The 24725-nt window shown below is 47.1% G+C and overlaps 1 protein-coding gene across 1 annotated transcript in view; it reads left to right on the top strand.

Moving 5' to 3' along the window:
• Window positions 1-24725, top strand: part of EXOC4 (exocyst complex component 4) — a 359365-nt gene that overhangs the window by 278604 nt on the left and 56036 nt on the right. The window contains 2 exon segments of the mRNA XM_063153646.1: window positions 13388-13524; window positions 23628-23783. Coding sequence (XP_063009716.1) covers window positions 13388-13524; window positions 23628-23783 — 293 coding nt within the window.

The following is a 24725-nucleotide window of genomic DNA, read 5'->3' as shown; positions in this document are numbered from 1 at the left end:
CAGCAATGCTTTACTTTTGTGGGAACTGAGCTGCTCAGCACCCCCTCAAGCATCACTTTTGTACCCTGAGGTCTCTCAGAAAAACCTCTTTGAATTCCTGTGAATTCTCTCTAAATCCTCAGCTCTGAATCCCTGTTGGTGAGGGGATGAATGGCTCCTGGGATGTGGAGGTGAGGATGGGATTTGTGTGACTCAGGGTGAAAAGTCCTCCCTTTTCACACAGGGTGCAACTGCTGTGATTGTGATGAGGGACAGGAGCTTGTGAAAGAGTTTAGCCAAAAAAAAAAAAAGATTTTCTAAAGGGTATTTAATTGGCTCTTCACTTGGAGAGAGCTTAGGAAACTCCTTTTGGGAAGTTGATGTAGCCACATCCCTCAGCCACCTTCATATTGCTGAAGTGGAAGATCTGTAATTACAGACTGACCTTGTGTTGCAGCAACCACTGAATATTTAAAATTCCTCTTTCCTCTCCAAAAAATGCCCCTTTTTTGCCCAGTGATGGACCCAAATTCTCTGTTTCCTGCACTGCACAGACCCCAGATGGGGGATGATTAATGGGATGGTTATCCCATTTCCCCAACACTTCCCTGTTCAATGCATGCTCCCCATCAGGCCGTGTGTTTTTCTGGATAAGACAGGAAATGTTTGTTCTACATAGGTATGAAACAAAAAGCTGTAACTGAGTAGTATCTCAGAAAACCCTCTTTAAATTCCTGTGAATTCTCTCTAAATCCTCAACTGTGAATTTCTCCTGGTGAGGGAATGGCTCCTGGGACGTGGAGGTGAGGATGGGATTTGTGTGACTCGGAGTGAAAAGTCCTCACTTTTCTCACAGGGTGCAACTGCTGTGATTCTGCTGAGGGACAGGAGCTTGTGAAAGAGTTTAGCCAAAAAAAAAAAAGATTTTCTAAAGGGTATTTAGTTGGCTCTCCACTTGGAGAGAGTTCAGGAAACTCCTTTTGGGAAGTTGATGTAGCCACATCTCTCAGCCACCTTTGTACTACTGAAATGGAAAATCTGTAAACACAGATTGACCTTGTGTTGCAGCAACCACTGAATATTTAAAATTCCTCTTTCCTCCCCAAAAATTGCCCTTTTTTTGCCCAGTGTTGGACCCAAATTCTCTGTTTCCTGCACTGCACAGACCCCAGATGGGGGATGATTAATGGGATGATTATCCCATTTCCCCAACACTTCCCTGTTCAATGCATGCTCCCCATCAGGCCGTGTGTTTTTCTGGGTAAGACAGGAAATGTTTGTCCTACATAGGTATGAAACAAAAAGCTGTAACTGAGTGGTATCCTGGTAGTAACTGAGTAGTAATCCAATAGTAACTGAGCTAGTCCAGTTTGCTGTTTCTGTGTGAAACTGAGTGAAATTCTCTGCCATTAATTGCAACCACATCGGAGATGAATTCCTGCCATTCCATCCGCGGGAGATTCATTTCTCCTCGGCTCTCTTTGCATTCCCATGAGCGATCTTGAGTGCCACCTGCCTTCCCAATAAATCCTGGAATTCATCTGTGAATATGACAACAAAAATGACAACAAAAATGAAAACAAACATGACAGCATCCCAGAGACAAACGATCTCGGCTCCGAGTTAATTCCCGTTTCCCAGCAGGGCTCCGCGGTGACCCCACTGGGTTTGGAAGCGCTGCTGCTTGGTTAATAGATGAATGTTTTGTGTGGATGGCTCCATCCCAGCCAGGTTCAGCTCCCTGGCCTTCCCACTGAATGCCCTGCATGGATTTATCCACAGGACAATCACTGGAGTGTCGTTAGAAACGGGAAAACAACGGGTGATAAAACAAAGCGCTGCTTCCCCGCCATCCATGACAGCCTGGGAGGCCTCTCGGAGATGCTCTGGCTGCTGGGCAGGGAAGATGGCTCTGTCAGGAAATGATGCACAAATTCCACATGGAAGGGACAGTCCATGGCCCCATCCAGCCCATTTTCCAAGCAGGATAGCTCGTCACAGCGCTGGCCAGGATTGAACAATGGCAGTACCGCTGTTATCAGCCATCTCCCATAATAAGCTGACCCAGTGGGTTTTTCACTTCCCAGTCTGATGTCTTTTATTCTTTATTCCTCCTAAAATGTGGGGTTTTGGTGGGAAAAGACAACTTGTTTTCCACGCTGCTCTTTTGCTGGGTTTTGGGAGTGGGGTTTTGCCATCACACAGAACTTTGGGATGACAGAAATTGTGAGTTAGGAGCAGGTGGTTGCGAAAATGCTGAGTAGTTCCTTCAGTTGTTTTTACTTCTTTCCAGCAGGTTAGGGAGTGGAAATACTCAGTGTTTAGTGTAGGAAACTGTGAAGTGCAGCTGAATAATTTTTGGGTTGTTTTGGTTCAGTTTTTGGATTAATGGGCAGGTCTTTGGGAAAATCGTGATAAAAATTGTTGGAATCTGAAGGAAGCAAAGGTGTCCTTGATGTGTGGTTCAGAATTTATCTTTACTGCAAGGCCTGGAGGGACAGCACACAGGGAATGGCTCCCACTGCCAGAGGGCAGCCATGGGTGGCATCTTGGCAATGAGGAATTCCTGCCTGGGCTGGCATTGCCAGAGCAGCTGGGGCTGCCCCTGATCCCTGCAGTGCCCAAGGCCAGGCTGGAGCAGCCTGGGACAGGGGAGGTGTCCTTGCCATGGATGGACTTTGAAGGTTCCTTGGAACCCAAACCATTCTGGGATTGCTTTGGGAGTGTCTGTGTCCCATCTATGAGATTCCCAGAAAATCACAGAATCCCTGAGGCTTGGAAAAGCCCTCCAAGACCATCAAATCCAACCTGTGCCCCATCCCCACCTTGTCCCCAGCCCACAGCACTCAGTGCCACCTCCAGGCCTTCCTTGGACACCTCCAGGGATGGAAACTCCACCACAAATCCAAGTGATCCCATTTCCGTGCTGGTTTAAAGTGGTGTGGCTGAGCTTTTCTTATGGAAAACGTCAGCCCAAAAGGGAAGGTGCCCTGCAGCCTCTGGCATTTTCCAAATCCATCCCCACTTTCAGAAACTGGGACACATCCTCACACCATGGCTCCTCCTTGGAATCATCTTCCTTTGGGAACGACCCCACTCTCAGACCTGTCAGCAGGAGGGGCCTGGGGAAAGAAGAGAGAACAAAAGTAGAATACAGTGGGTTAAAAATATTCCAATTTCACTCCCAGCCCACGGATCTCTTGTTGTAATTCCTGCTTCTCCTGGCAGGATCACAGGCCGCTGTTGCCTGTTCTCCCACCTCCCCAGCTCTGTCATTCCCACATCTCCAGAGCTCTGGGGTGCTGACTGAGGTTTGATGAGTTCCATGTTAACACGAGCTCTTGGATCCTGGGAGCCGCCTCCACGCACAAGGAATTCCCAAACAATCCTTTGGAGACATCAGGGACAGAGCTGTGATCTCCTCGGGCTTTGATGTGTGAGCACAGGGCTGAATTCATTGAATAAATCACCAGTGGTGCCAGCACGTGCAGCTGCCCTGCCCTGAGATTTCTCCTGTCTGTGCTTTTTAGGGGAAGGATTCAGGCTGGATTTTCCCTTTTGGGATGTGCAAAGACCCCCCTGAATCACCCTTAAATTGGTCAACTTGACCCCTTGTCATGGTTTGGGCCTGGCACAGAGCCAGTGCCCCCATGAGAATACCCTCTCCCCAGTGTCTGCTGTGAGATGTGACCAGGAATAAGCAAAGCAGGCTCCAGCTTAGAAATAAAGCAAACTTTATTACCTAAACTACAAGAAAAGAAGGAAAAAAACTATAAGGGAAAAAAATTGAAAACCTTGCAAAAAGCACTTTCCTCCTCCCCACCACCAAAATTTCCCAATCCGATACATTCCCCCAAATCACCAACTGCCCAGTCTGGCACCACCCTTTAGAATACTCAAACTTCAGTCCATGAAGAGGAGAGGAGTCCTTCTTGCACCACAGGCTTCCCCTGGAAACATGCTGAAACCTCGTGTGCTTCCCTGTCACTCAGCACCGCCCGGAAAGTCCTTTTGCCACTTGTGACATCTTCCCTCCATGCCCAGTGCTCTCACCACTGTGCATGGACCAGAGCTGCTTTTAGGGTTGTGTTTTAAGGATGTCTTGTCTCACTCCAAAAAGGCACAGTCTCTGCTTTGGGACATCTGTCCCCCCCATTTTTTCCTACACGCTGGGGCTGAGGGGTCCCCACAATGAACCCTCCTGGTTCTGAGGCACTGCCTCCCCCTAAATGCAGTCTCTGGGTCACAGGAATAAAACTGGTTCAGTCTATGGCCAACAAGAAAAGTCCAGCCAAAAGGCCACTCCAATCATCTCCCCCCACTCAGCCAGTCTTCTCCACTTCCCTCGGGCCAGGTCTTTGTTATCTCATCTCTTATCTCTCTTCTTATTCAGCTCCGAGGAGGATCAGCATTTCTGTGAGGTCCCAATCATGAAAGAAAGGGGTTAAAAATTTCAGTCTCTGCCTGTCCCAGAGCTCCGGCACTCCCACACTCGCTGCTGCTCCAGCTGGCCGGGCACCTTCTCGCTGCACTCTCCCCGCTTCCTTCTCCTCCTTGGCCGGCTGCTATCACATTCTGTCATCGCTAGGTCTCCCTCTCCCTCTCTCTCCTGGAGGGGGATGGCTGCCCGATGTCTCTTGGGGCTCCTCCACCCTTCCATCCTCCAGGGCCTCCTCACCCCCCATCTCTGTCCAGGCCCAGGCCTACCACATGGCTGCCCCTCCCCTGCCCAGCAGCAGCGGCTGGACGGGGAAGGGAGATCCAACCTCCATCCCTCGAAGTCCCAAGAGAAACTCCCAGGCCCGAAGCTCTGCTTTTAACCCCTGCGTGTTCTCGGAGGTGTGTCCAAACCCCACTGGCCACACCAGGTGCCAATATCCAAATCCGAGCACCCATTGGTTTGACCGCAGCATCCCAGAATTCCCACTTCTTCCTGGTCAAACCGCCACAGCCCTGCTCGTGCCGCAATCCAAAAATGCAAAATTGATTTGTTTTTTGCCCTTTGGTTTTTGGGGTTGGTTATTGGCATTTTGAGACTGTGAAGAAAAAAAAAATAGATCTCAGAGCACGTAAAAATAACACTGAGGGGTTTTATTCTCCAAACTGGGCCAGCTGTGAGAAAACATTTATTAAAAAACGAGCTCCCAAACGGAGGGCTCTGCTCCCCAGCATCATTAATTCCCTGCTCCACGTCCCATTTGTCTGCTAATGATGTTCTAGAGCAGGCCTGACAAAGGAGAGGGAAAGCTGCCACTCACCACTGGTGAAAGGAACCTGTCACCTTGCCACCAGCTCACCTGTAATTGGGGGAGTTGTGTGAAAAAGGTAAAAACCACTCCTAGGAATATTCAGGGATGGGGGGTGAAAATGTCAGGGATTTTCAGCTCCTACAGCACAAACCAGGCTGGGAATCACTGGCTGTGAGTCCCTTTTCCCTGCAGAAATGTATATTGATTAATAAAGGGGGAGCTTGGCACTTGTAAGTGATAAACAGTTCTGCAGCAGTGCAGAGGGTGTATTAAAGGCTAAGAGCTAATGACTTTTCTGCTGGATGGAACACATTAAAAGCAGCGGGAAGCTGCAGCTATTTTATCACCTCACTAATGTCCCTGACAACATTCACTTGGTGGGAGTGAATGGATGGGAATCCATTTGGAGGAGTAAATTAAAATACCTTAAAAAATGCCTTTAATAATAGCTCCAGAACTCAGTGGGACCAGAGAAGGGAGAAATACAAAAGGCCAATTAAATTATCCCCTCCATCTCCCTGCCAAGGCACTGATATTCCTGGTTGTGCTGGGGCTGCTGGGTCATTCCAGGAGGATTTTGGTGTCTCAAGTCAGGGCTGGAATTTGGGGCTGTCACAAACTTCCCCGTGTCCAACCAAATTTTCCCTTCCCTGCTCCTCTGCACTGCACACAAAATGGGAATAAATGAATTTTAAAAATCCATGTCCAAGTGACAATTTTCCTATTCCCTGCTTTTTAAGTTTGTGGCAAAGCTGGGTTACAAACTTAAAAAGCAGGGAATGGGAAAATTGTCACTTGGACAAGGATTTTCTTCATTCATTCATTCCCAGCTTGGGATCAGGGATTCATTGGTTTGGAGATTATCTCCAAGGCATCTCCTCACGTGGATATTTCAACTGGGATTTTTGGAGGTGTTGAGACCACCTTGGCAGGGAATTCTTGGATTGTGCAGCTGCCCAGGGGAGTGATGGAGTCCCCATCCCTGGAAGGGTTCAGAAACCACGTGGAGGTTCAAAAACCACCCTCCATCTCCCTGCCAAGGCACTGATATTCCTGATTATGCTGGGGCTGCTGGGTCATTCCAGGAGGATTTTGGTGTCTCAAGTCAGGGAATGATGTCAGGGCTTGAAGTTGGGGCCAACCAAAATTTTCCTTCCCTCTCCTCTGCACTGCACATAAAATGGGAATAAATGAATTTTAAAAATCCATGTCCAAGTGACAATTTTCCCATTCCCTGCTTTTTTAAGTTTGTAGCAAATCTGGGTTAGGAGCCAGCTTGGGATCAGGGATTCATTGGTTTGGAGACTATGGAAAGGCATCTCCTCACGTGGATATTTCCAGTCCAGCTGGGGTTTTTGGGGTGTTGAGACCACCTTGGCAGAGAATTCTTGGATTGTGCAGCCCTGGCACAGCTGCCCAGGGGAGTGATGGAGTCCCCGTCCCTGGAAGGGTTCAAAAGCCACGTGGAGGTGACACTTGGGGACGTGGGTTGGTGGTGGCCATGGCTGGTGGTTGGACTCAGTGACCTGAGAGGTCTTTTCCAACCTTAACCTTGATCCTGCTGAGTTCCAACCCCTTTTTGGGGTGCTGGGGAGCTCCTGGGTGCTGGCTGAGGATGGATGTCCTGAGAATTCCCATTTTGTGGGGAATTCAGGAGATTTGGACAGTTCTGGTGTGTTTTGTTTGGACAGATTGACTTTGCTGGTGCTGGAGAATAAAATGCCACCACTTTTAGATATCCCAGGGTCAGAGCTCGTGGGATGGGGCTTTTTGTTGAATTGGGGTTTTTCAGCAGAACTTGGGCGTGGAATTTGAGTTCAAAATGGAATTTTGAGTTCAGAGTGGAATTCCTGTGGAATTTGAGTTCAAAATCAGAATAAATTCACCAGATCTGCCAGCAAACTTCACCCAGTGACTTCACCCTTGTGGCAGCCTCCCCTCTCTGTGCTTTAACTGGGTCTGATTTATTCTGCATTTACTGGGCTTGTACAGGGCTGACCCCAGAAATTGTTAACTTTGTGTCCTAAATATTGAATAGAGTGTCTAAAGGAGGGAAACTCTTCTGCATGGCCACAGCAATGAGCAGATTTTATGGTTCATGTTCTTTTAAAAAAAAAAAAAAAAAAAAAAAGTACATTTTGCTCTTCATCAATATTCCAGTTCAGTGGAGCAAAGCTTTCCTGGATCACACAGTGCCAGGTAAATAAGATTTAGCCAAGACCTTGTTTGTGCACTCATTTGGCTCCTGCAACATCACATTTAAAGTAGGGAGAGAATTCCAGCAGATCCTGGGCTCACATCCATGGGGTGAATTCACTCAGGGCCTCTCAGCATAAATCCCATAAAAATTAAAATATCACCTGCATTGAAAAAAAAGAAAAAATCCCTTGGAGTTAAGAGGGGAAGCAAAGTTGTAATAGGGTGGAGTATAAAGACAGTAATGGGCAAAAAACTGATACTGGAATAAAGGATGTTCCTGGAAAAAGGCTGGGAGAGGAAAGCAGGCTCAGATTGGAGACTAAAAAGAGATTTTTCTGCTAAACACGGGTTTGAATGGAATTGATGCACTCCAAAAACTCCAGCCCTTTGTAAAACCTGGGTGTGCCAGAAAGAAAAGTGGGAAAGGGTGTTATCAGTCCATGTGATAACACTGATCAGTGGAAGAGGGAATTTAGACTCTCCTCTTCCCTCTGTTAGCTAAAAAATATGAATTTAGTTGGTTTTACTCCTCTATTTTATTGTTTGACTCCTTTATTTGAGTGTTGTGCTGGAATAGGGCTCCAGGTTGGCTCCCTGATGGATCCAACTTTTCCCATTCCCACTCCCTCAGGGCTGCTGTTGGATATTTTAGAGCCCCCAAAGAGCATCAAACAGCTCATTTATCCCAAAATTCCAGCCAAACTGGCTCCCTAACTCCTGCTTTTCAGTTTCCAGTCATTCCCATCTCCGACTCTGCTCATTTAGTCATTCTTCCATTTTTGGGAGAAATTTAGGCAAAAATCCCTGGGTTTTATCTCCCTTTCCCATTGCCCTCCAAGGCACTGACAGTGCTTGATATTTATTAGATATTTATTATAAAATACCTGGACACGTATTTAAGTTTAAGGAATTTAAGTTTTGTCCTTTGGGAATGGTCCCAAATCCAGAAGAGCTTTGAAACTTTCCCTCTCTCCTGCCCTGCTTTAATTACTTGGGCTCTGCTTGGTGCTTAAAAATCATGAGGGATCAGCTAAACTCCAGCTTAAAAATGAGATCAGGCTTTATGAATTCTTCTCCTTTAAGGCAGCCCTCATCTGGTGCCTTCCTCTGCCAAGGCATCTCGAGGAGATGTTTTGTGATGGGCGATAATCAAGGAAAAAGGGACAACTTTTCCAGTGCCAAGGTCTCTCCCTCCATCTGCTGTGTTGTGGTGGAGACATTTCTGAGCAGGATATTCCCATCTTTTGGGAATATCCTGTTTTTCTGAGCAGGATATTCCCATCTTTTGTCTGCTTTCCCCAAGGAAATGCAGCCAGGGAATGGAGGTTCTCCCTCCCAAGGCGTGGGGAAAGTTGTGATTTCTGCAAAAAATTAAAAATTGAAATAAATCACAGGAGAAGATTGGTCCTCTAATCCAAGTGCTCCTCACCAGCGAGCTAGAAAATAAAAATTAAGGACACTGTCATTACTCAGCACTTCTCATTACTGGAAAAGTCCCAGCCAGGTTGGATAGGGGTTGGAATAACCTGGGATAGTGGAAGGTGTCCCTGCCCATGGTAGGGGTGGCAAGGGGTGAACTTCTGGAGGTTTGAGCTGTTGGTTTGAATTTCTTCATGTTGAGGACTCATTGAAAATCACTTTTATTGTCCTGAAATTGTGTTTTTAAGGAACTCTTAAAAACACCCCCCCAGCTGTGTCATTTTACCTCCAGGGCTCTGTTTCTCCAGTCATTTTTAACCCACTTCACTGGGGTTCCACAGGGCAATAGCCCCAAAGGAATGAGCAATGGCTGGAATACTGAAATCCCAAATGAATGGCTGGATGTATATCTCCAGAATATATATGGAATTTATATATATATATATATATATATATGGATTATATATATAGAGGGATTATATATAATATATATATATATATATATAATATATATATATGAATATATGGATATATTTGGATTATATATATATATATATATATATATATATTATATATATCCCAATAGATTGGGATTTTTTATATATATATTTAGATTATATATATATATATATATAGGGATTATATATATTATATATATCCCAATGTATTGGGATTTTATATATATATATTAATATATTTGATTTATGTATATATATAGGGAATATATATATATTGGGATTACATATATTATATATATATTCCAATATATTGGGATTATATATATATATGAATATATATATATATGAATATATATATGAATATATGGATTTATATATATAGGGATTATATATATTATATATATATATATTTGGATTTTATATACATATGAATACATATTATTATATACATATGAATACATATTATTACATCCATATTATATATTCCATTATATCTGGAATATGTAAATTCTGCACATTGCTGAAATAACAGCTTGTTGTGTGCCACCCCACAGTCAGAGCAGCAATTCTGCCTTCCTTTTACATCACCTGAAGCTCCAGCCTGGCTGGGAACAAGGAGCAAGTCAAGGGGTAATGGAAATGTTTGCAAATCCCATAAAGACAAACCCCACAGTGTCAATAAGCAGCGGTGCTCTCTGTTTTATCCTCATCCCCACCACAGCTGAGGGACAGGAGGGCATCAGGAGGAATTTCTTTGTATTTTTAGCAGCCCCCAGCCCCTTTGAAAAGCTTGCTGGAGGAGTAATGAAGCATCCCCTGGGTGGTGTTGGGATTCAGGTGTGAGGGGCTGGATATTGTTGCCGGGATGAGTTTCCTTGTTAGTGTGGGGTTTTTATTTTTAAAGGCTCCATTGAAGTGCCTGGCCATAAATGAAGCTTTGATCACATCCATTTGCTGTTAACGAGTCCAGAAGGGGCAGAGGCACCGGGGTGGTGGCTCTGGGATCGTGTGCGAGCTGCCTTTCATTTTGGGGATGTTCAGAAGCTCCAGGGCTGGCCCAGCTAACGAATCCAGCTGTCCCAAATGCCTCCTGAGACTGGGCGTCCCCAGGGACACCTGCAGAGGTGGCAGCAGGGCTCTGGGGAAGGTTAAGGTGTCTCAGGGAAATAAATGGCCATTACAAATCTGGCAGTGCCTTCTTTCATATGGTAATTCCCTTTCTTCTCCTTTTTATTTCTTTATGTTTTTTAATCGTTCAAGTAGCTTTGTGTTCCCTTTAAATCAGTAGGGTTTATTTTAAAATCCATATACTGGCAGGAGCTTTGCTGGAATTTTAACGTTGTGGAGGAAAATAAGTGGGAAAAACTCCATAAAAACCACAATACTTTCTGTTTTAACACCCACTGGTGGGGTTTTAGGTTGTTGTTTTTCTCCAAATGCTCAGTTAGGAAAACAAATTGAAATGAGCTGGATCCAGGGCAGGTTTGGTTCCTCCTGGTGTGGTTTTGTGTCCAGCCCAGGAGGATTCCTGGCAGGACAGATCCTGCTCCTGGGAAGCTGCAGGACATCAGTTGATACCATGGATCTGCTGGAAACCCCACCCAGGGTGGGAAAAGGAAAAATCTGATTATCCACACAAAAAGGAAAGGAATTGTTTTTATCTTCTGTGTTCCTACATGAGCTAGGGAGGATTTTCTTCCCTTTCTTATTTCTGAGGTATCAGTGGTGACTTCAATCCCTCAGCACATTGCTCAGCCCATCCTGGGCTTGGCTTTAATCTGAAACCACATCAGACTCTGCTCAGGTGAGACCTCACCTGCAGAGCTGCCCCAGCCCTGGGGAAGGACCTGGAGCAAATCCAGAGGAATCCAGGGAGCTGCTGCAGGGCTGGAGCCAGGCTGGGAGAGCTGGGAATGTTCCCCTGGAGCAGGGAGGGCTCCAGGGAGAGCTCCCAGCACATGGCAGGGCCTGCAGGGGCTCCAGCAGAGCTGCAGAGGGACTGGGGACAAGGCCTGCAGGGACAGCACCCAGGGAATGGCTCCCACTGCCAGAGGGCAGCCATGGGTGGCATCTTGGCAATGAGGAATTCCTGCCTGGGCTGGCATTGCCAGAGCAGCTGGGGCTGCCCCTGATCCCTGCAGTGCCCAAGGCCAGGCTGGAGCAGCCTGGGATGGTGGCATTGGAATGGGATGGGCTTGAAGGGCCCTTCCCACCCAAACCATTCTGGGATTTGGGACACTCAGAATCCATCCCCAGGGGTTTTTATGGAAGTTGGGGATGGCAAAGGGAAGGGAGACCCTTCCTGGAGTGCTGAGGTTCCCAGTGAAGCCCCCAGATCCCAAAATCCCTTCCTAGAGAGGAGTCGGGGTGGGGATGGATCCAATGGCAGGCTGGGAGAGCTGGGAATGGAGGGAATTCCCTGGAGAGGGAGCCTGGGGTGGGATTTTGGGAAGGGATTCCCAGAGCAGCTGGGGCTGCCCCTGATCCCTGCAATGGCCAAGGAAGGATTGGAGCACCCTGGGATAGGGGAGGTGTCCCTGGAATGAGCTTGGAGGTCCCTTCCCACCCAAACATCCTGGGATTCTGGGATTTGGGACACTCAGAATCCATCCCGAGGGATTTTTATGGGAAATGGGGAGAGAAAAGAGAGGAGAAGGGAAGGGAGACCCTTCATGGTTTGCTGAGATTCCAAGTGAAGCCCCTGGGAATTAATTGGGAATTAATTCAGCAGAGAGGTGGAAGTTGGGCTGGTGGGGCTGTGGCAGAGGTGGCCACGTGGGGGTTGATGAGGTTGTGCTGTGAGTCCCCAACTTCTCCTCACATCTTGATGAACACAGAGGAAGGGGGGCTCTTTTCTAATCCCTGGGATCCTCCCATGTAATTTGAGTCCAGAATTACTCAAATCAACCAAGGTTCCCAAACACTTCAGTATCTTCCTTTGCTGCAGTTCAGGAATAATCCTTCACTCTACTGAGACCATTAATAATTCAATTTATATCAACCTGGGATTTCCATGACCTCCACTCTGTCTTGTTTGCAGCAACAAAATCAAACACAGCAGGCAAAATAAATACAAAGTGTGCCAAGTGACCTCAGAAATCCCAGAATTCCTATGGAGCTGTTGAAATCATTGGACATTGTTGGATGTATGGTCCTTCCTGCAGGCTGGAAACCAAACCTGCTCCTCAGGGGTTTTAGTGTCACTCTGGGCTCTGTTTGGGGTGCCAAGGTGGGGATTGATCAAAGGTTGGGCTGGATGATCTGGGAGGTCTCTTCCAACCTCAGTAATTCCAGGATCTGTTGGATGTGGAGCAGCACTTTGGGCTGTGTCTACCTCTGAAAATCACATTTTTGCCTTTTGACGTTGAACCTAATGAAGGAAAGACCTGGTGAACTGTGGGGTGCGGAGGATCAGGAATGGAACATCAATGTGATCAAGTGAAGCCAAATTTATTATCCCCAAAAGGGCTATATTTATAATAAGTTTCTACTGTTCACACAACTCTAGCTAATACATGATTGGTTAATCCTAGCTGTTCACACGTCTAAAATAGAATGCTGATTGGATTTTCTAATTTTTCACACGTCTTGCTGTGGTTGTCTGGCTCACCCATGGCTTCTCTTTTTTCTCACTTTCTCAAGCTTGCTGAAAATCTTGCTGAGTCCTGATGACTCTTCCTCTTGTATCTTTCTCAAGGATATTACACCGACCCCATTTCTGAATATGTCCATTTTTCATTGTTTGTGAACGTGTCCATTGTCCATTATTACCAGCAGGCTGGGCTGTGCATCAGCTGAATGTGGCCATTGTCTTGCAAAAACTCCTCAACCTGCAAAAAAACTCTCAACAGTGAACTTCAGGAAGTGTCTCAGAAACCCCAATTTCCAGAGTTAAACCACTTTCCACATTTCTTTCCCTCATTTGTTCAGCCTCGCAGGAGCCACTGGCAGAGCATCAGCTGCACCTTTGTGACGACAATTAGCAAAGCTGCACCTTTGTGACAACAATTAGCAAAGCAGGAGAGGGCTGAGGTAAAATTCTGCAACCTGCTGCTCACAGCTGGGTTTTTGTCCCCTCCCCAGAGCACGGTGATCGTGGAGAAGACGGTGCAGGACCTGATGGAGCTGATGCACGACCTGAGCGCCTACTCGGACCAGTTCCTGCACATGGTGTGTGTGAAGCTGCAGGAGTACAAGGACACCTGCACCCTGGCCTACAGGTACAGCCCAGGGGGATTCCTGTGCTGGGAAAATTAATCCACAAACACCAGAGGTTGATGTCCAAAAAGGAGACAGAGGAGCCTTTTTCCTACTCGAATAAATATAATTTTTTTTATATATATATATATATATATATGTATGTATGTATGTATATGTATATGTATATGTGTATATATATATATGTATATGTGTATATGAGAGATTTATAATATAATAATATTATATTATAAATATAAATTATATAAAGTTAATTATAGAAATATATATAAATAGGAATAAATATATATTTCTATAAAAATAAATATAGTATATTTATATATAATGTATAAGTAATATATAAATACGTGTTTATAATATAATATATTATATATTATATACTATATTATATATACTGTATTATATATTATATATTATATAGATTATTGATTATATAGATTATATAATGGATAGAAATATTTATTTATATAAATATATATTATATAAATATATAAATTCTTCTATAAATATTTGTGGAGGGATAGAATGGAAAAAAATAGTGCAGAAGGCAGTCTCACACCTGAGGAGTTGCAGCTGTACAAATCACCAAAGATTAGGAACAGGCCTGCCCTTAACAGGCCACAGCTGTGTCCAATAAGGATGAGTGCTGTAAAAGAGTGGGTTAGCTGGCTGAGGAGAGGGTTGGAGTTTGTTGTCTGTGCTGTGAGGAGGTGCCCATGAGAAATCATCAAGAAGGTATGGAACTTTTGCAATAAGATAACAACAAATATATTATATTATTATCTAATAAAGGGAGAGGCCATGGGACATTCCCCTGGGATCTCTCACATTTTTGGAGGATGCAGCCTCCTTTTAATCCCAATTTCCTGGCCACGTTTCTCTTCTTTCTTTTCCCATTTCTGAGGTACTTGAGAGGGTCAGACTTCCCAAAATACCTGATACCAGAGATTTCCCTCTAATGTATAACCCTCCCTCTTTATTTTTAATTTTCATGGAATTTAGGGGTGTTTCTTTCATTTCTCAATGTCTAATTTTGTTTATCAGCAAACCTAAAGCTTATTTGTAAAAGCAAATATCTTTTTCCATTCATCAATGAGTGGAATTCTTCCCATGGTTTTTTTTATCTCCCTGTGCTGATTTTATCCACCAGCAGACCCACAGCTTGTTTGGAAAGACAAATCCCCCATTCCTCTCACTGTGCTTTGGGCTTGGCTGTTGTGGTTTGGAAAGCCAAGTGTCTGCTGAAGAAGGCAGGAGCCTCCCCTGAAACGGAAAATGCAAACCCCCTCCCACTGAATTATTATAAGTTTGAAATTGAGGGGTTCTCAGGCAAAGATATGGGAGCAGGAACAACAGTTCTTTACTAGGAAAATTAAAAATACAAATGCAATAGTACAAAAAAGAAACCAACCCACAGCCAGAGTGAGAGCAGGAGCCGCCCCCTGTGGGCCAGGGGGTGTCCCAGCCCCATCCCATGGGGGCTCAGCCCTCCTGCAGTGCCAGCTGTGGCTCTGCTGCAGCAGGGATCCTGCACAAGGGGGGAGTTTTCCTCTGCAGCTCCAGGGCTGCTGCAGATGGGCCTGGGCTCCCTCTGGCCATGCAGGGCAGCAGAAAGCTGCTCCTCTGGCAGTGCAGGGGGCAAAGGCTGCTGTGCTGTGCCAGGCTCAGATTGGATCCAGGTAGGAATGCTTGGCTCCTCCCCTGGGCGGAGCATCTCCCCATGGGATGCTGGGATTGGATCAGCCATGCAGGGACACTCAGTGGCCATGGACAGCAGAGATCTCCTGCAGGGAGGGTTGGCTGGGGGAGAGATAAAGAAACCTGCCCCATGGACAGAGAGAACTGCTCCACAGATAGGAACAGAATACACACACCTATTTCCAGCCTAACACAGCTGTTCTGCCAGGAGAGGTCAGGAGTTTGTTCTTGAATTGTCTCTGCTGGGATGGTCAAGGGTGTTTTCTTCTAGGGATAAAAAAGCTGGAATAATGGTCAGTGGAATTATGAGGAGTTGTGGTTTCCCAGTGGATTTATCTACATCCCAGAGTGGTTTAGGCTCTTGAGATGTGGATGGCAGTGGTGGGAGAGCTGAGAAATTACTGCAGTTCTTCCTTTAGGCAGAAAGGAGGAGACCTTGCAGGGCCTGCAGGGGCTCCAGCAGAGCTGCAGAGGGACTGGGGACAAGGCCTGCAGGGACAGCACCCAGGGAATGGCTCCCACTGCCAGAGGGCAGCCATGGGTGGCATCTTGGCAATGAGGAATTCCTGCCTGGGCTGGCATTGCCAGAGTAGCTGGGGCTGCCCCTGATCCCTGCAGTGCCCAAGGCCAGGCTGGAGCAGCCCGGGATGGTGGGAGGTGTCCTTGCCATGGCAGGGGTGGAATGAGATGATTTTCCAGATCCATTCCATAATTCCATGGTAAAAGGTGACCTTGAGTTGGCCACTGAGAGTCTGAAGTGTCCTCTTTAAAAATAAATGGCTGAATGTAACTTTTGCTCTTTAGTGAAGTTATTCAGATTCTTCATGCGAACATTTGCAGGGAATTCAGTTTTATTTGAATTGATTCTATTGAGATTTGGGTGTTCAGGTCTCATGGCAATTTAGGAATTACAGGATGAGAGGAAATGGTCCTAAGTTGCACCAGGAGAGATTTAGATTGGAAGTTAGGAAAAGTTTCTTCTGTGAAACGTTGGTCAGGCATTGGAAGAAGGTGCCCAGGGCAGGGTTGGAGTGCCTGTCCCTGGGGGGATTTAAAGCCCTGTGGACGTGGCACTTGGGGACATGGGTGGCCTTGGCAGTGCTGGGAATGTTTGGATTCAATCCTAGAGGTCTTTTCCAGCCTAAATGATTCATGATTTTGGGAATCAGTAACCACAGGAATCCACGCACACTGGGTTTGGTGAAAGTTTCCCAAAACAAGTCTGTAAACTGACAGGGAGTCACCAAATGCTCTGTGCTTGTCCCACTGGCATTTTGGGATCATCCATCCCTAACATTCTCCAACCAAAGGATGGAAGATCAAGGCACCCACTGGCCATAGACATGTTTGGGTTAAACCCTTCAAGTTTGATTTATCAGAGATTTCCTGGGTGAATATCAATAAATAACTTCTAAGGATATCCCAGTTATCCATCTGTAAAATGCTCCTCCTGGACAGGAAAACCAGGGTCGTGCCTCATCCCATGGGGATAAATAATCCCATTAAAACCCACTACAAGATGCTGCAGGAATGTGGGCTGGAATAGCTGCTCTGCATCATCCCCTCCATGGTTGTTGAGCCCGAAAAAGCCCTTGTGCTTCCTGACCAAGAAATTACTTCCCATTGCCTGATTTTATTCAGGAAAAACTTCATCCGGCAAACAGGCTCATCATCATCATCATTATTATTTTATTGACAATAGCAGTGAGCAGAGGCTAAACTTTGCCTGAGCACCCCCCTAAATCAAGAACTGCTCGTGTGCCATTGTCCAAAATACTCCTTTTTTCACCCAAAACTTCCCCGCCTGGAGCCAGACAATGGATTTGATTTGTTTGGCTTGAACTCGACGCTCCTTCCTTCCTTCCTTTGCCATTCCTGGCTTTGGCACCTGCTGAGGGCTAATTAGGACAACGCTAATTTGGCCATCTCCTGATTGCTGCGAGAGGGGAGAAAACAGGAAACGTTCTGGTTTTGCTGCTGGCAAAGGACTGAAATAGAAACCCGGATCCATCCCGGGGATGCAGGGGAGCGGAGCAGCTCCTCCTCCATCCGCGGGGATGTTGTGCCCTCTGCAGGGATCTGGGCTCCACACAGCCCTGCCCTCTGCTCCAGGGTGCTCCCTGGGCTGCTGGGATGGGTAAATCCTGGTGTGGGCAGAATTCAGGGCATCCCTGTGGCTGTCCTGGATTGCCCAGACCCCTGCCAGGGGGTTCAGAGACCCTGGCACAGAGCCCAAGGCACCCGTGACTTTGATTTTGACGCATGGAAAAAAATTATCAACCTTGTATAAGGATCTGCAAGCTGAAATTAGAAAGACTTAGACCAAACTCTAAGTAGAATAATATTTAGTTTGTCACAGGGTGAAAAATAGATTTTTTGGGGTTTTTAGAATGGGGGTTCAGGAGGCAAGATGGAGGAATCTGGGTGTGTCCAGCCTTTCTCCTTCTTCTTCTTGGCCTTAATCTTCTGGGTGATGTTGGCACTTTTGGATTGGTTTAGAGTAGAAGCTCACTGTCTGACATAGGTGATAGGTATTGGGAAGTTATGGTAAACATTGTACAGGTAGTTTTTAGTATAAAAAGATAACTCTGCCCTGGGGCAGCCAGAGTGCTTCTGACTGTCTTGCTGAGCAAACCTTGGCTGGACAGGAGAAAAAATTTTATAGATAAGAAACAATGAACAACCTTGAGAATGAAAACTGAAGAACTCTGACTCCTTCTTCGAGCACCAGGCTGGGAAAAGAGACTTTCTAACGCATCTTGGGGTCACTCTGAGCAGCAGAGATCCCAAGAGTGGTGGAGTCAGGATCATTTACAACTCCTTAAAATCAGTATGAACTCCTCAGAGCTGGGATTTGATCCCATCCAGCAAAGCTGCTCTTGGGATGGCAAAGAGTGAGAATTTGGGAAGGCAGAGAGGTGTTTTTATGGGATTTGTTCCTTCAGGGGGAATGTGAGCAAATGTGGGTGCAAAAGCTTCCCAAGGGAGGCTCCTCCGGGCAGGATCTGATCCAGAGTTCTGCGCAGGAACAGCTCGGGAAGGACGTCAGCACTGGGAAATGCACAGCTGAGATTGTTCCTGTCTGAGCTCCCTTTGGCTCGTGTTTTCCAGGGATTTAAAAAGAAAAACATCAAACCCAAGGGGGCTGGATGGGGTTGGACACTCCTATGAATAGCAGCTCTCGTGTGTTAATTGCTGACGAATTTTGGGAGTTCGGCGTAGGTGAGGCGCCTCCCGCAAATCGCATTTCTGTCCAAAATTCCAATTCCAGTTTGCCACCCAAACTGTTTACAAACGTCAGCTCTGATTTCTGACTAATTCACGAGGAGCTGGGGCTGAAAATGCAAATAAAATGGGAGATGGAGCCCCCAAACCTCCTGCCGTGCTGGCAGCACTCCCCAGTTGTGTCCAACCCCCGTCTCCAGCAGATTTCCAGGAGAGCAGCTCAACTCCAGAGCGAAAAACCATTTTATGTTTTTAAAAACCTGAGTACAAAACCAGTTTTGTGGGATTTCTGGAGATACTGAAAGGAGAAACCTGCCCAGTTCACTGTTGCTGCCCTGAACACGAGCCCTTCTTTTTAATCCTCTGCCAACACTCTTCTCTGACAAAATTTGCTGCTTCAAATGCAAAAATTCATTTCTTTCCATGTTTTTCTACGTAAATTTGCCAGTACTATTCATGTCCATGTTGAAGTTGAATGTTTTTATTTTGTTGTCCACTCTAAGCTCTGTCTTGTGTGTCCACCCCCTTCTTCATCCTCACCTTGTTCATTTTGAACCTCTCTGAAGGCTCTGAGTCAAGGAATCCCCGAATGAGTCTTTTTAGTCTTAAAAAGAGATGGGCATCACCAAAATGTGGTTCTGAGAGTGTAAAAAGTGATTAAATCCTCTGGAGGTGCTCACCTCCCTCTTTGGAGGCAGCTTCTGGTGACCAACCTCCTTTGGCTGAACTCTCTCAGCTAAATTTGGGGGGAAAAAAGGGAAATAACCAGGCTTGGATCACTCAAAATGGTGAAGAAAATAAACCCCTTCTGCTTTCCAGGCAGGCAAAATCAATCTAAGCTCATTTTTACTGAAAAAAGAGCAGATTCATTCAGCCACAATCAGCAAAGCAGGAATTTTTAATTTTCCAGGAAATGCTTTTACTGCTGCTTCTTAGTGGCATCTTGCATGAACTTTTGGGGTTTTTAAGTTGCATTTTTTACTCTTTTTTTGGGGCAGGGGTTTTCCCTCAGGCTGTGGGTGCCTGGCCCAGCTGCTTTTTAATCCTTGGCAGCACAAAACATCACCTTGGCTGTGGGAAAAGGGGAAAAATCATCCAAAAACCCACCTGGCACCAGGCAGAGGAGCCCAATTAGCTCCTGTGGCTTCCAGATGTTTCCTGCTGGAAATCCAAGGCCCCCAGCTGTGTCCAGGGGTTTTCCCATAAGATAAATGGTTCCTCAGAGTGCAGGATTGGTACCTGGCGAGGTGTGGCACACACCTGGATTTTGGCCATGGCATCAAGGCTGTCTCCCCTTCACCAACAGGCTGGGAATGGGAAAGATTTTGGGAAAGATGTATCCAGGACAGCTGTCCCAGACTGATATTCCATATTTTATGATGTCTGCTCCACAATAAAAGGGTTTTTTTCCATCATTTTTCCACCCTCTGTCCTCTGGGGAGGATGGAGCAGCTTGGATCCAGCCAGGGTCAGCTCCCTGTGGCAGCAGCAGCAGGAAAATCATGGAGGAGTTTGGGATTGGGGGAGTGGGGCTGGGAGGAAGAGTTTTGAGCTTGTCCTGGGATAATTCACTCAAGGACACAAATTGGATTGAAGGTACAGAGGGGGAATCCTGGCTGGGAAGAAAATGTGGGGAAAAGGAGTTGGGAAATCTGGGTGTCCAACAGAAATAAGGGATGTTCCAACCTCTTCAGCATCTTCCTGATGAGGGGGTGGTTGGGGTAAAACCAACACCAATAAAAATCAGGAGGTGTTGGAGCCCTGGGAAGGAGTGGGGGTGTAATTCCAGGGGATCCAGGCAGTGCTGGGGCTGCTCCATGGATCACTTTGGAGCTCGCTGCTTTCAGTGGATCCATGGATCTTGTCCAGAGACAGCTCCCCTGGATTCCTGAAATGTCCAAGGAAAGGTTGGACAGAGCTGGGAGCAGCCTGGGACAGTGGGAGGTGTCCCTGCCATGGCGGGGGTGGGATGGGATGGGGTTTAAGCTCTCTCTTCCCACCCAAACCATTCCAGGACTCCATGGACCCATGGGCACCACCAAAAGGTGAGGAGAGCAGGAATCCTGGATTAGGCTTTTGGAAAACTCTGACCCTGGAAAAGGCTGAGTTTGCAGCTTGTCAGAGCATCCCAACACCCCATCTCCTCCCAGCACTGACTCCACAAACAATTGGGATTTTGAGGATAACAAGGACCATAAAATAAAGAGGTGGCTCCGTGTAACTCATGCGCATCACCAGAGGGTGGGGAGAGCAGGAATCCTCGATTAGGCTCTTGGAAAACTCTGACCCTGGAACAGAAGGACACCAGGCTGAGTTTGCAGCTTCTCAGAGCATCCCAACATCCTCCCCAGAACTGAGTCCACAAACAATTGGGATTTTGAGGGTAATAAGGATCATAAAACAGAGAGTGGCTTTGTGTAACTCATGGGCACCATCCATAAGTGAGGAGAGCAGGAATCCTGGATTAGGCTTTTGGAAAACTCTGACCCTGGAAAAAGCTGAGTTTGCAGCTTGTCAGAGCATCCCAACATCCTCCCTATCTCCTCCCAGCACTGACTCCACAAACAATTGGCATTTTGAGGATAACAAGGACCATAAAACTGAGAGGTGGCTCCATGTAACTCATGGGCACCATCCATAAGTGAGGAAAGCAGGAATCCTGGATTGGGCTCTTGGAAAACTCTGACCCTGGAAAAGAATGACAGCAGGCTGAGTTTGCAGCTTGTCAGAGCATCCAACATCTCCATCCCACAGAGCTCCCAACATCCTCCCCAGCACTGACTCCACAAACAATTGGGATTTTGAGGACAATAAGGATCATAGAGCATGGCTCTGTGTAACTCATGAGTGCCATCCATAAGTGAGGAAAGCAGGAATCATGGATTAGGGTCTTGGAAAACTCTGACCCTGGAAAAGAAGGACACCAGGCTGAGTTTGCAGCTTCTCAGAGCATCCCAACACCCTCCCAGCGCTGACTTCACAAACAATTGGGATTTTGGGGATAACAAGGATCATAAAACAGAGAGTGGCTCTGTTTAACTCATGGGCACCACCAAAAGGTGGGGAAAGCAGGAATTGTGGATTAGGCTTTTGGAAAACTCTGACCCTGGAAAAGAAGGTCACCAGGTGGAGTTTGCAGCTTGTTGGAGCATCCCATCCTCCTCCCCAGCACTGACTCCGCAAAAAATTGGGATTTTAGAGGGTAATAAGGACCATAAAACAGAGAGTGGCTCTGTGTGACTCCATCAGGACACTCCCAAAGATGCCCTGGAGCCCTGCGTGTCTGAGGGGCCACGATAAGGCTGGAAATAATTGAAGAGAGCAAACAGTGGACGTGGAGAGAGCTGAGCTGAGAGGGGAAATAACGGGGAGTAATGGGATGAAATTGAGGAAAATAAAACACCAGCTCGGTATCAGGAGTTTCTTTATCCAAGAGCTGGATTTGTTCAAGTGTGAAATAGACTCCCAAGGGAAGGAGAGTATTACTGCAGTCATTTAAATGTGCAGAGGACAAAGCCCTGGCTGATGTGTTCCTGGAACAGTTGTCCTGCCTTGACACAGCAATGCCCAGACAGCATCAAACCCCTTTTTCCATCTCAGATGTCAGAGCTGCTGGTGGAGCTTTTTTATCCCCCCTCAGTTTTCACCAGGGTGAAAAATAAAAGACATTTTTTTTTAATTATATTTTTTTTCCTATCCTGAGTGGAAAAGAACCACCTGCCTCCCAGCAGCAGAAGGCCAAACAGGAATGTTGAGGTCTTGTGTGGCTGGAAACAAAACTCAGCCTTTTTGTGTGTGACAGATTGAACGTGAAACTCAGAGGGAAGGAAAATTTGTTTGCAAGCGCATGTGACAAATTCGTTTTCACAAATCCTGTGTGGTTCCTGAGCTGAGCTTGTTTCCTGGTGGATGGGGAAATGGTGGGATGAGAAATGAGCTGTTCTCTTCAGGATGGATCAGAGCTTGCTCCTTTCTTGCTGTTTTCCTTTGCAAAACGCAGATGCTCGGGGTGTTGTTGTTTTTATTTCTATTTATTCCCCAAATCACCCCCTGAATGCTGCTGGCGCCTCATCTCTGCCCCAGAATTCCAGCCTGGAGCTGGGACAGTGTGGCTGGAATGGCTCTGCCAGGTCCCTGTCAGGGGGTGCTGGGGTGTCTCTGTTGGCTCCATCCATTGCAGCCTGGGAGAGCTGGGAATGTTCCCCTGGAGCAGGGAAGGCTCCAGGGAGAGCTCCCAGCACATGGCAGGGCCTGCAGGGGCTCCAGCAGAGCTGCAGAGGGACTGGGGACAAGGCCTGCAGGGACAGCACCCAGGGAATGGCTCCCACTGCCAGAGGGCAGCCATGGGTGGCATCTTGGCAATGAGGAATTCCTGCCTGGGCTGGCATTGCCAGAGCAGCTGGGGCTGCCCCTGATCCCTGCAGTGCCCAAGGAAGGATTGGAGCAGCCTGGGACAGGGGGAGGTGTCCCTGCCATGGCAGGGGTGGAATTGAGAATCTTTAAGGTCCTGGATTGACTCCTCCAAATACAGCATCCTGTTTGTCTCCTGGAATTCCCTGTCAGGAATTCAGATCAGTTACCCTGGCAAAAACACAAAACAGGGAAATTCTTTCCCATTGGAACCCGCTGCAATCCCTAACTCAGTTTCCCACACAGGATTTAGCTGGAATCTCCATCAGGAGATGCTTTGGATGACTTGGAAAGAAGATCCTGGACCTTTCATTCCCTTTCTGCCCTGGTCCCCAGGCTGGCCCAGCTTTGGGGGAGGTGGTGGCTCCCAGGCAGGTGTCCTGGGCTGGTCCCACCTGGCACTGACCCCACCATGGGCAGAGGCCGCTGAGCTCCACTGAGATCCCAGAGGGAAATGATCCATGGAGACACCAGTGCAGGGTGACCTCCTCCAGCTGGGTGCCAAACTGAATTCCCAGGCTTGCAGAATTTAGGAAAATGGCCCTTTTTTCCCTTAGAAGATGTCTCAAAGCCCATCAGGAGCTGTATGTTATGGAGAATTTCCCACCCTGTCCATCCATGTTGCTGTCCCTCCATGTGTGGATCCTTTCCTCGCTGCTGAGTCCCCATGTGTGTGATGTGGAATGCAATGAACGACACAGAATTAAATGCAAATGTCCCTAAAAGCAGGATGTGCTCCTGCCTGAGGTGTTTGTGGCTGCTCTCCCTGCAGGACCATCGTGCAGTCGGATGAGAAGCTGGTGATCAGCGCCTCCTGGGCCAAGGACGATGATATCAGCAGGCTCCTGAAATCCCTGCCCAACTGGAGCAGCATGGCTCAGCCCAAGCAGCTGAGGCCCAAGAGAGAGGAGGAGGAGGATTTCATAAGGTAAAAAATGGTGGGGTGTGGTAAATGGTGGGATGTTGGATCATCAGGGGGCAGCATGGTCGGGACGGACGGAGACGAGAGATTTCTGAAGCCAGGTCATGGAATTTGGGGTTTATTGCAAAGGGCCTGTGTGCAGGGCCCTGCTGGGATTTGGGGTTCATTGCACAGGGCCTGGGTGCAGGGCCCTGCTGGGATTTGGGGTTTATTGCACAGGGCCTGGGTGCAGGGCCCTGCTGGGATTTGGGGTTCATTGCAAAGGGCCTGGGTGCAGGGCCCTGCTGGGATTTGGGGTTCATTGCACAGGGCCTGGGTGCAGGGCCCTGCTGGGATTTGGGGTTTATTGCAAAGGGCCTGGGTGCAGGGCCCTGCTGGGATTTGGGGTTTATTGCAAAGGGCCTGGGTGCAGGGCCCTGCTGGGATTTGGGGTTTATTGCAAAGGGCCTGGGTGCAGGGCCCTGCTGGAGCTGCAGCCACAGCTCAGAGCAGGCCTGACAGAAGATGAGAGGGTGAGAGAGTAAGGGAGTAAAAAAGGTAAGAGAGTAAAAGGGTAAGATGGTGAGGTTCCCATTACAAGACAATAAATCTTCTTCTGTGTTGAATATTCTGATTCTCACTAACCCATCAAGTCCAAGATACAAATCCTATAGCATTTCCACACAGCCTATAAGAATCACTACGTTACCATCCTGTGTTACATTTTAAACCCTAAAAACTCCTCTTTGGCCCCTTCTGCCAAGCTGTAGGGTCTGCTCTGACCCTTGGGCCTGTCTGCAAGCAGAGGGTGTTGTTCCATCACAAGGGGATCACCTTCAGCCAGCCACACCATGGTTTTCCAGTTGTTCAGTAACTGAGGAATCTCAAAGCTTGCTTTCATTTCTATCTCACTCATAGTTTCCATATTCTCAAAATCTTTTGCCAGGCAATCATATTTATAAGGCTTTC

The sequence above is a fragment of the Melospiza melodia genome, chromosome 4, assembly GCF_035770615.1.
Source record: "Melospiza melodia melodia isolate bMelMel2 chromosome 4, bMelMel2.pri, whole genome shotgun sequence".
In the NCBI taxonomy this organism is placed as follows: Eukaryota; Metazoa; Chordata; class Aves; order Passeriformes; family Passerellidae; genus Melospiza; species Melospiza melodia.
Note: the sequence above shows the minus strand (reverse complement) of the source record. Positions and strands in the feature narration are given on the sequence as shown.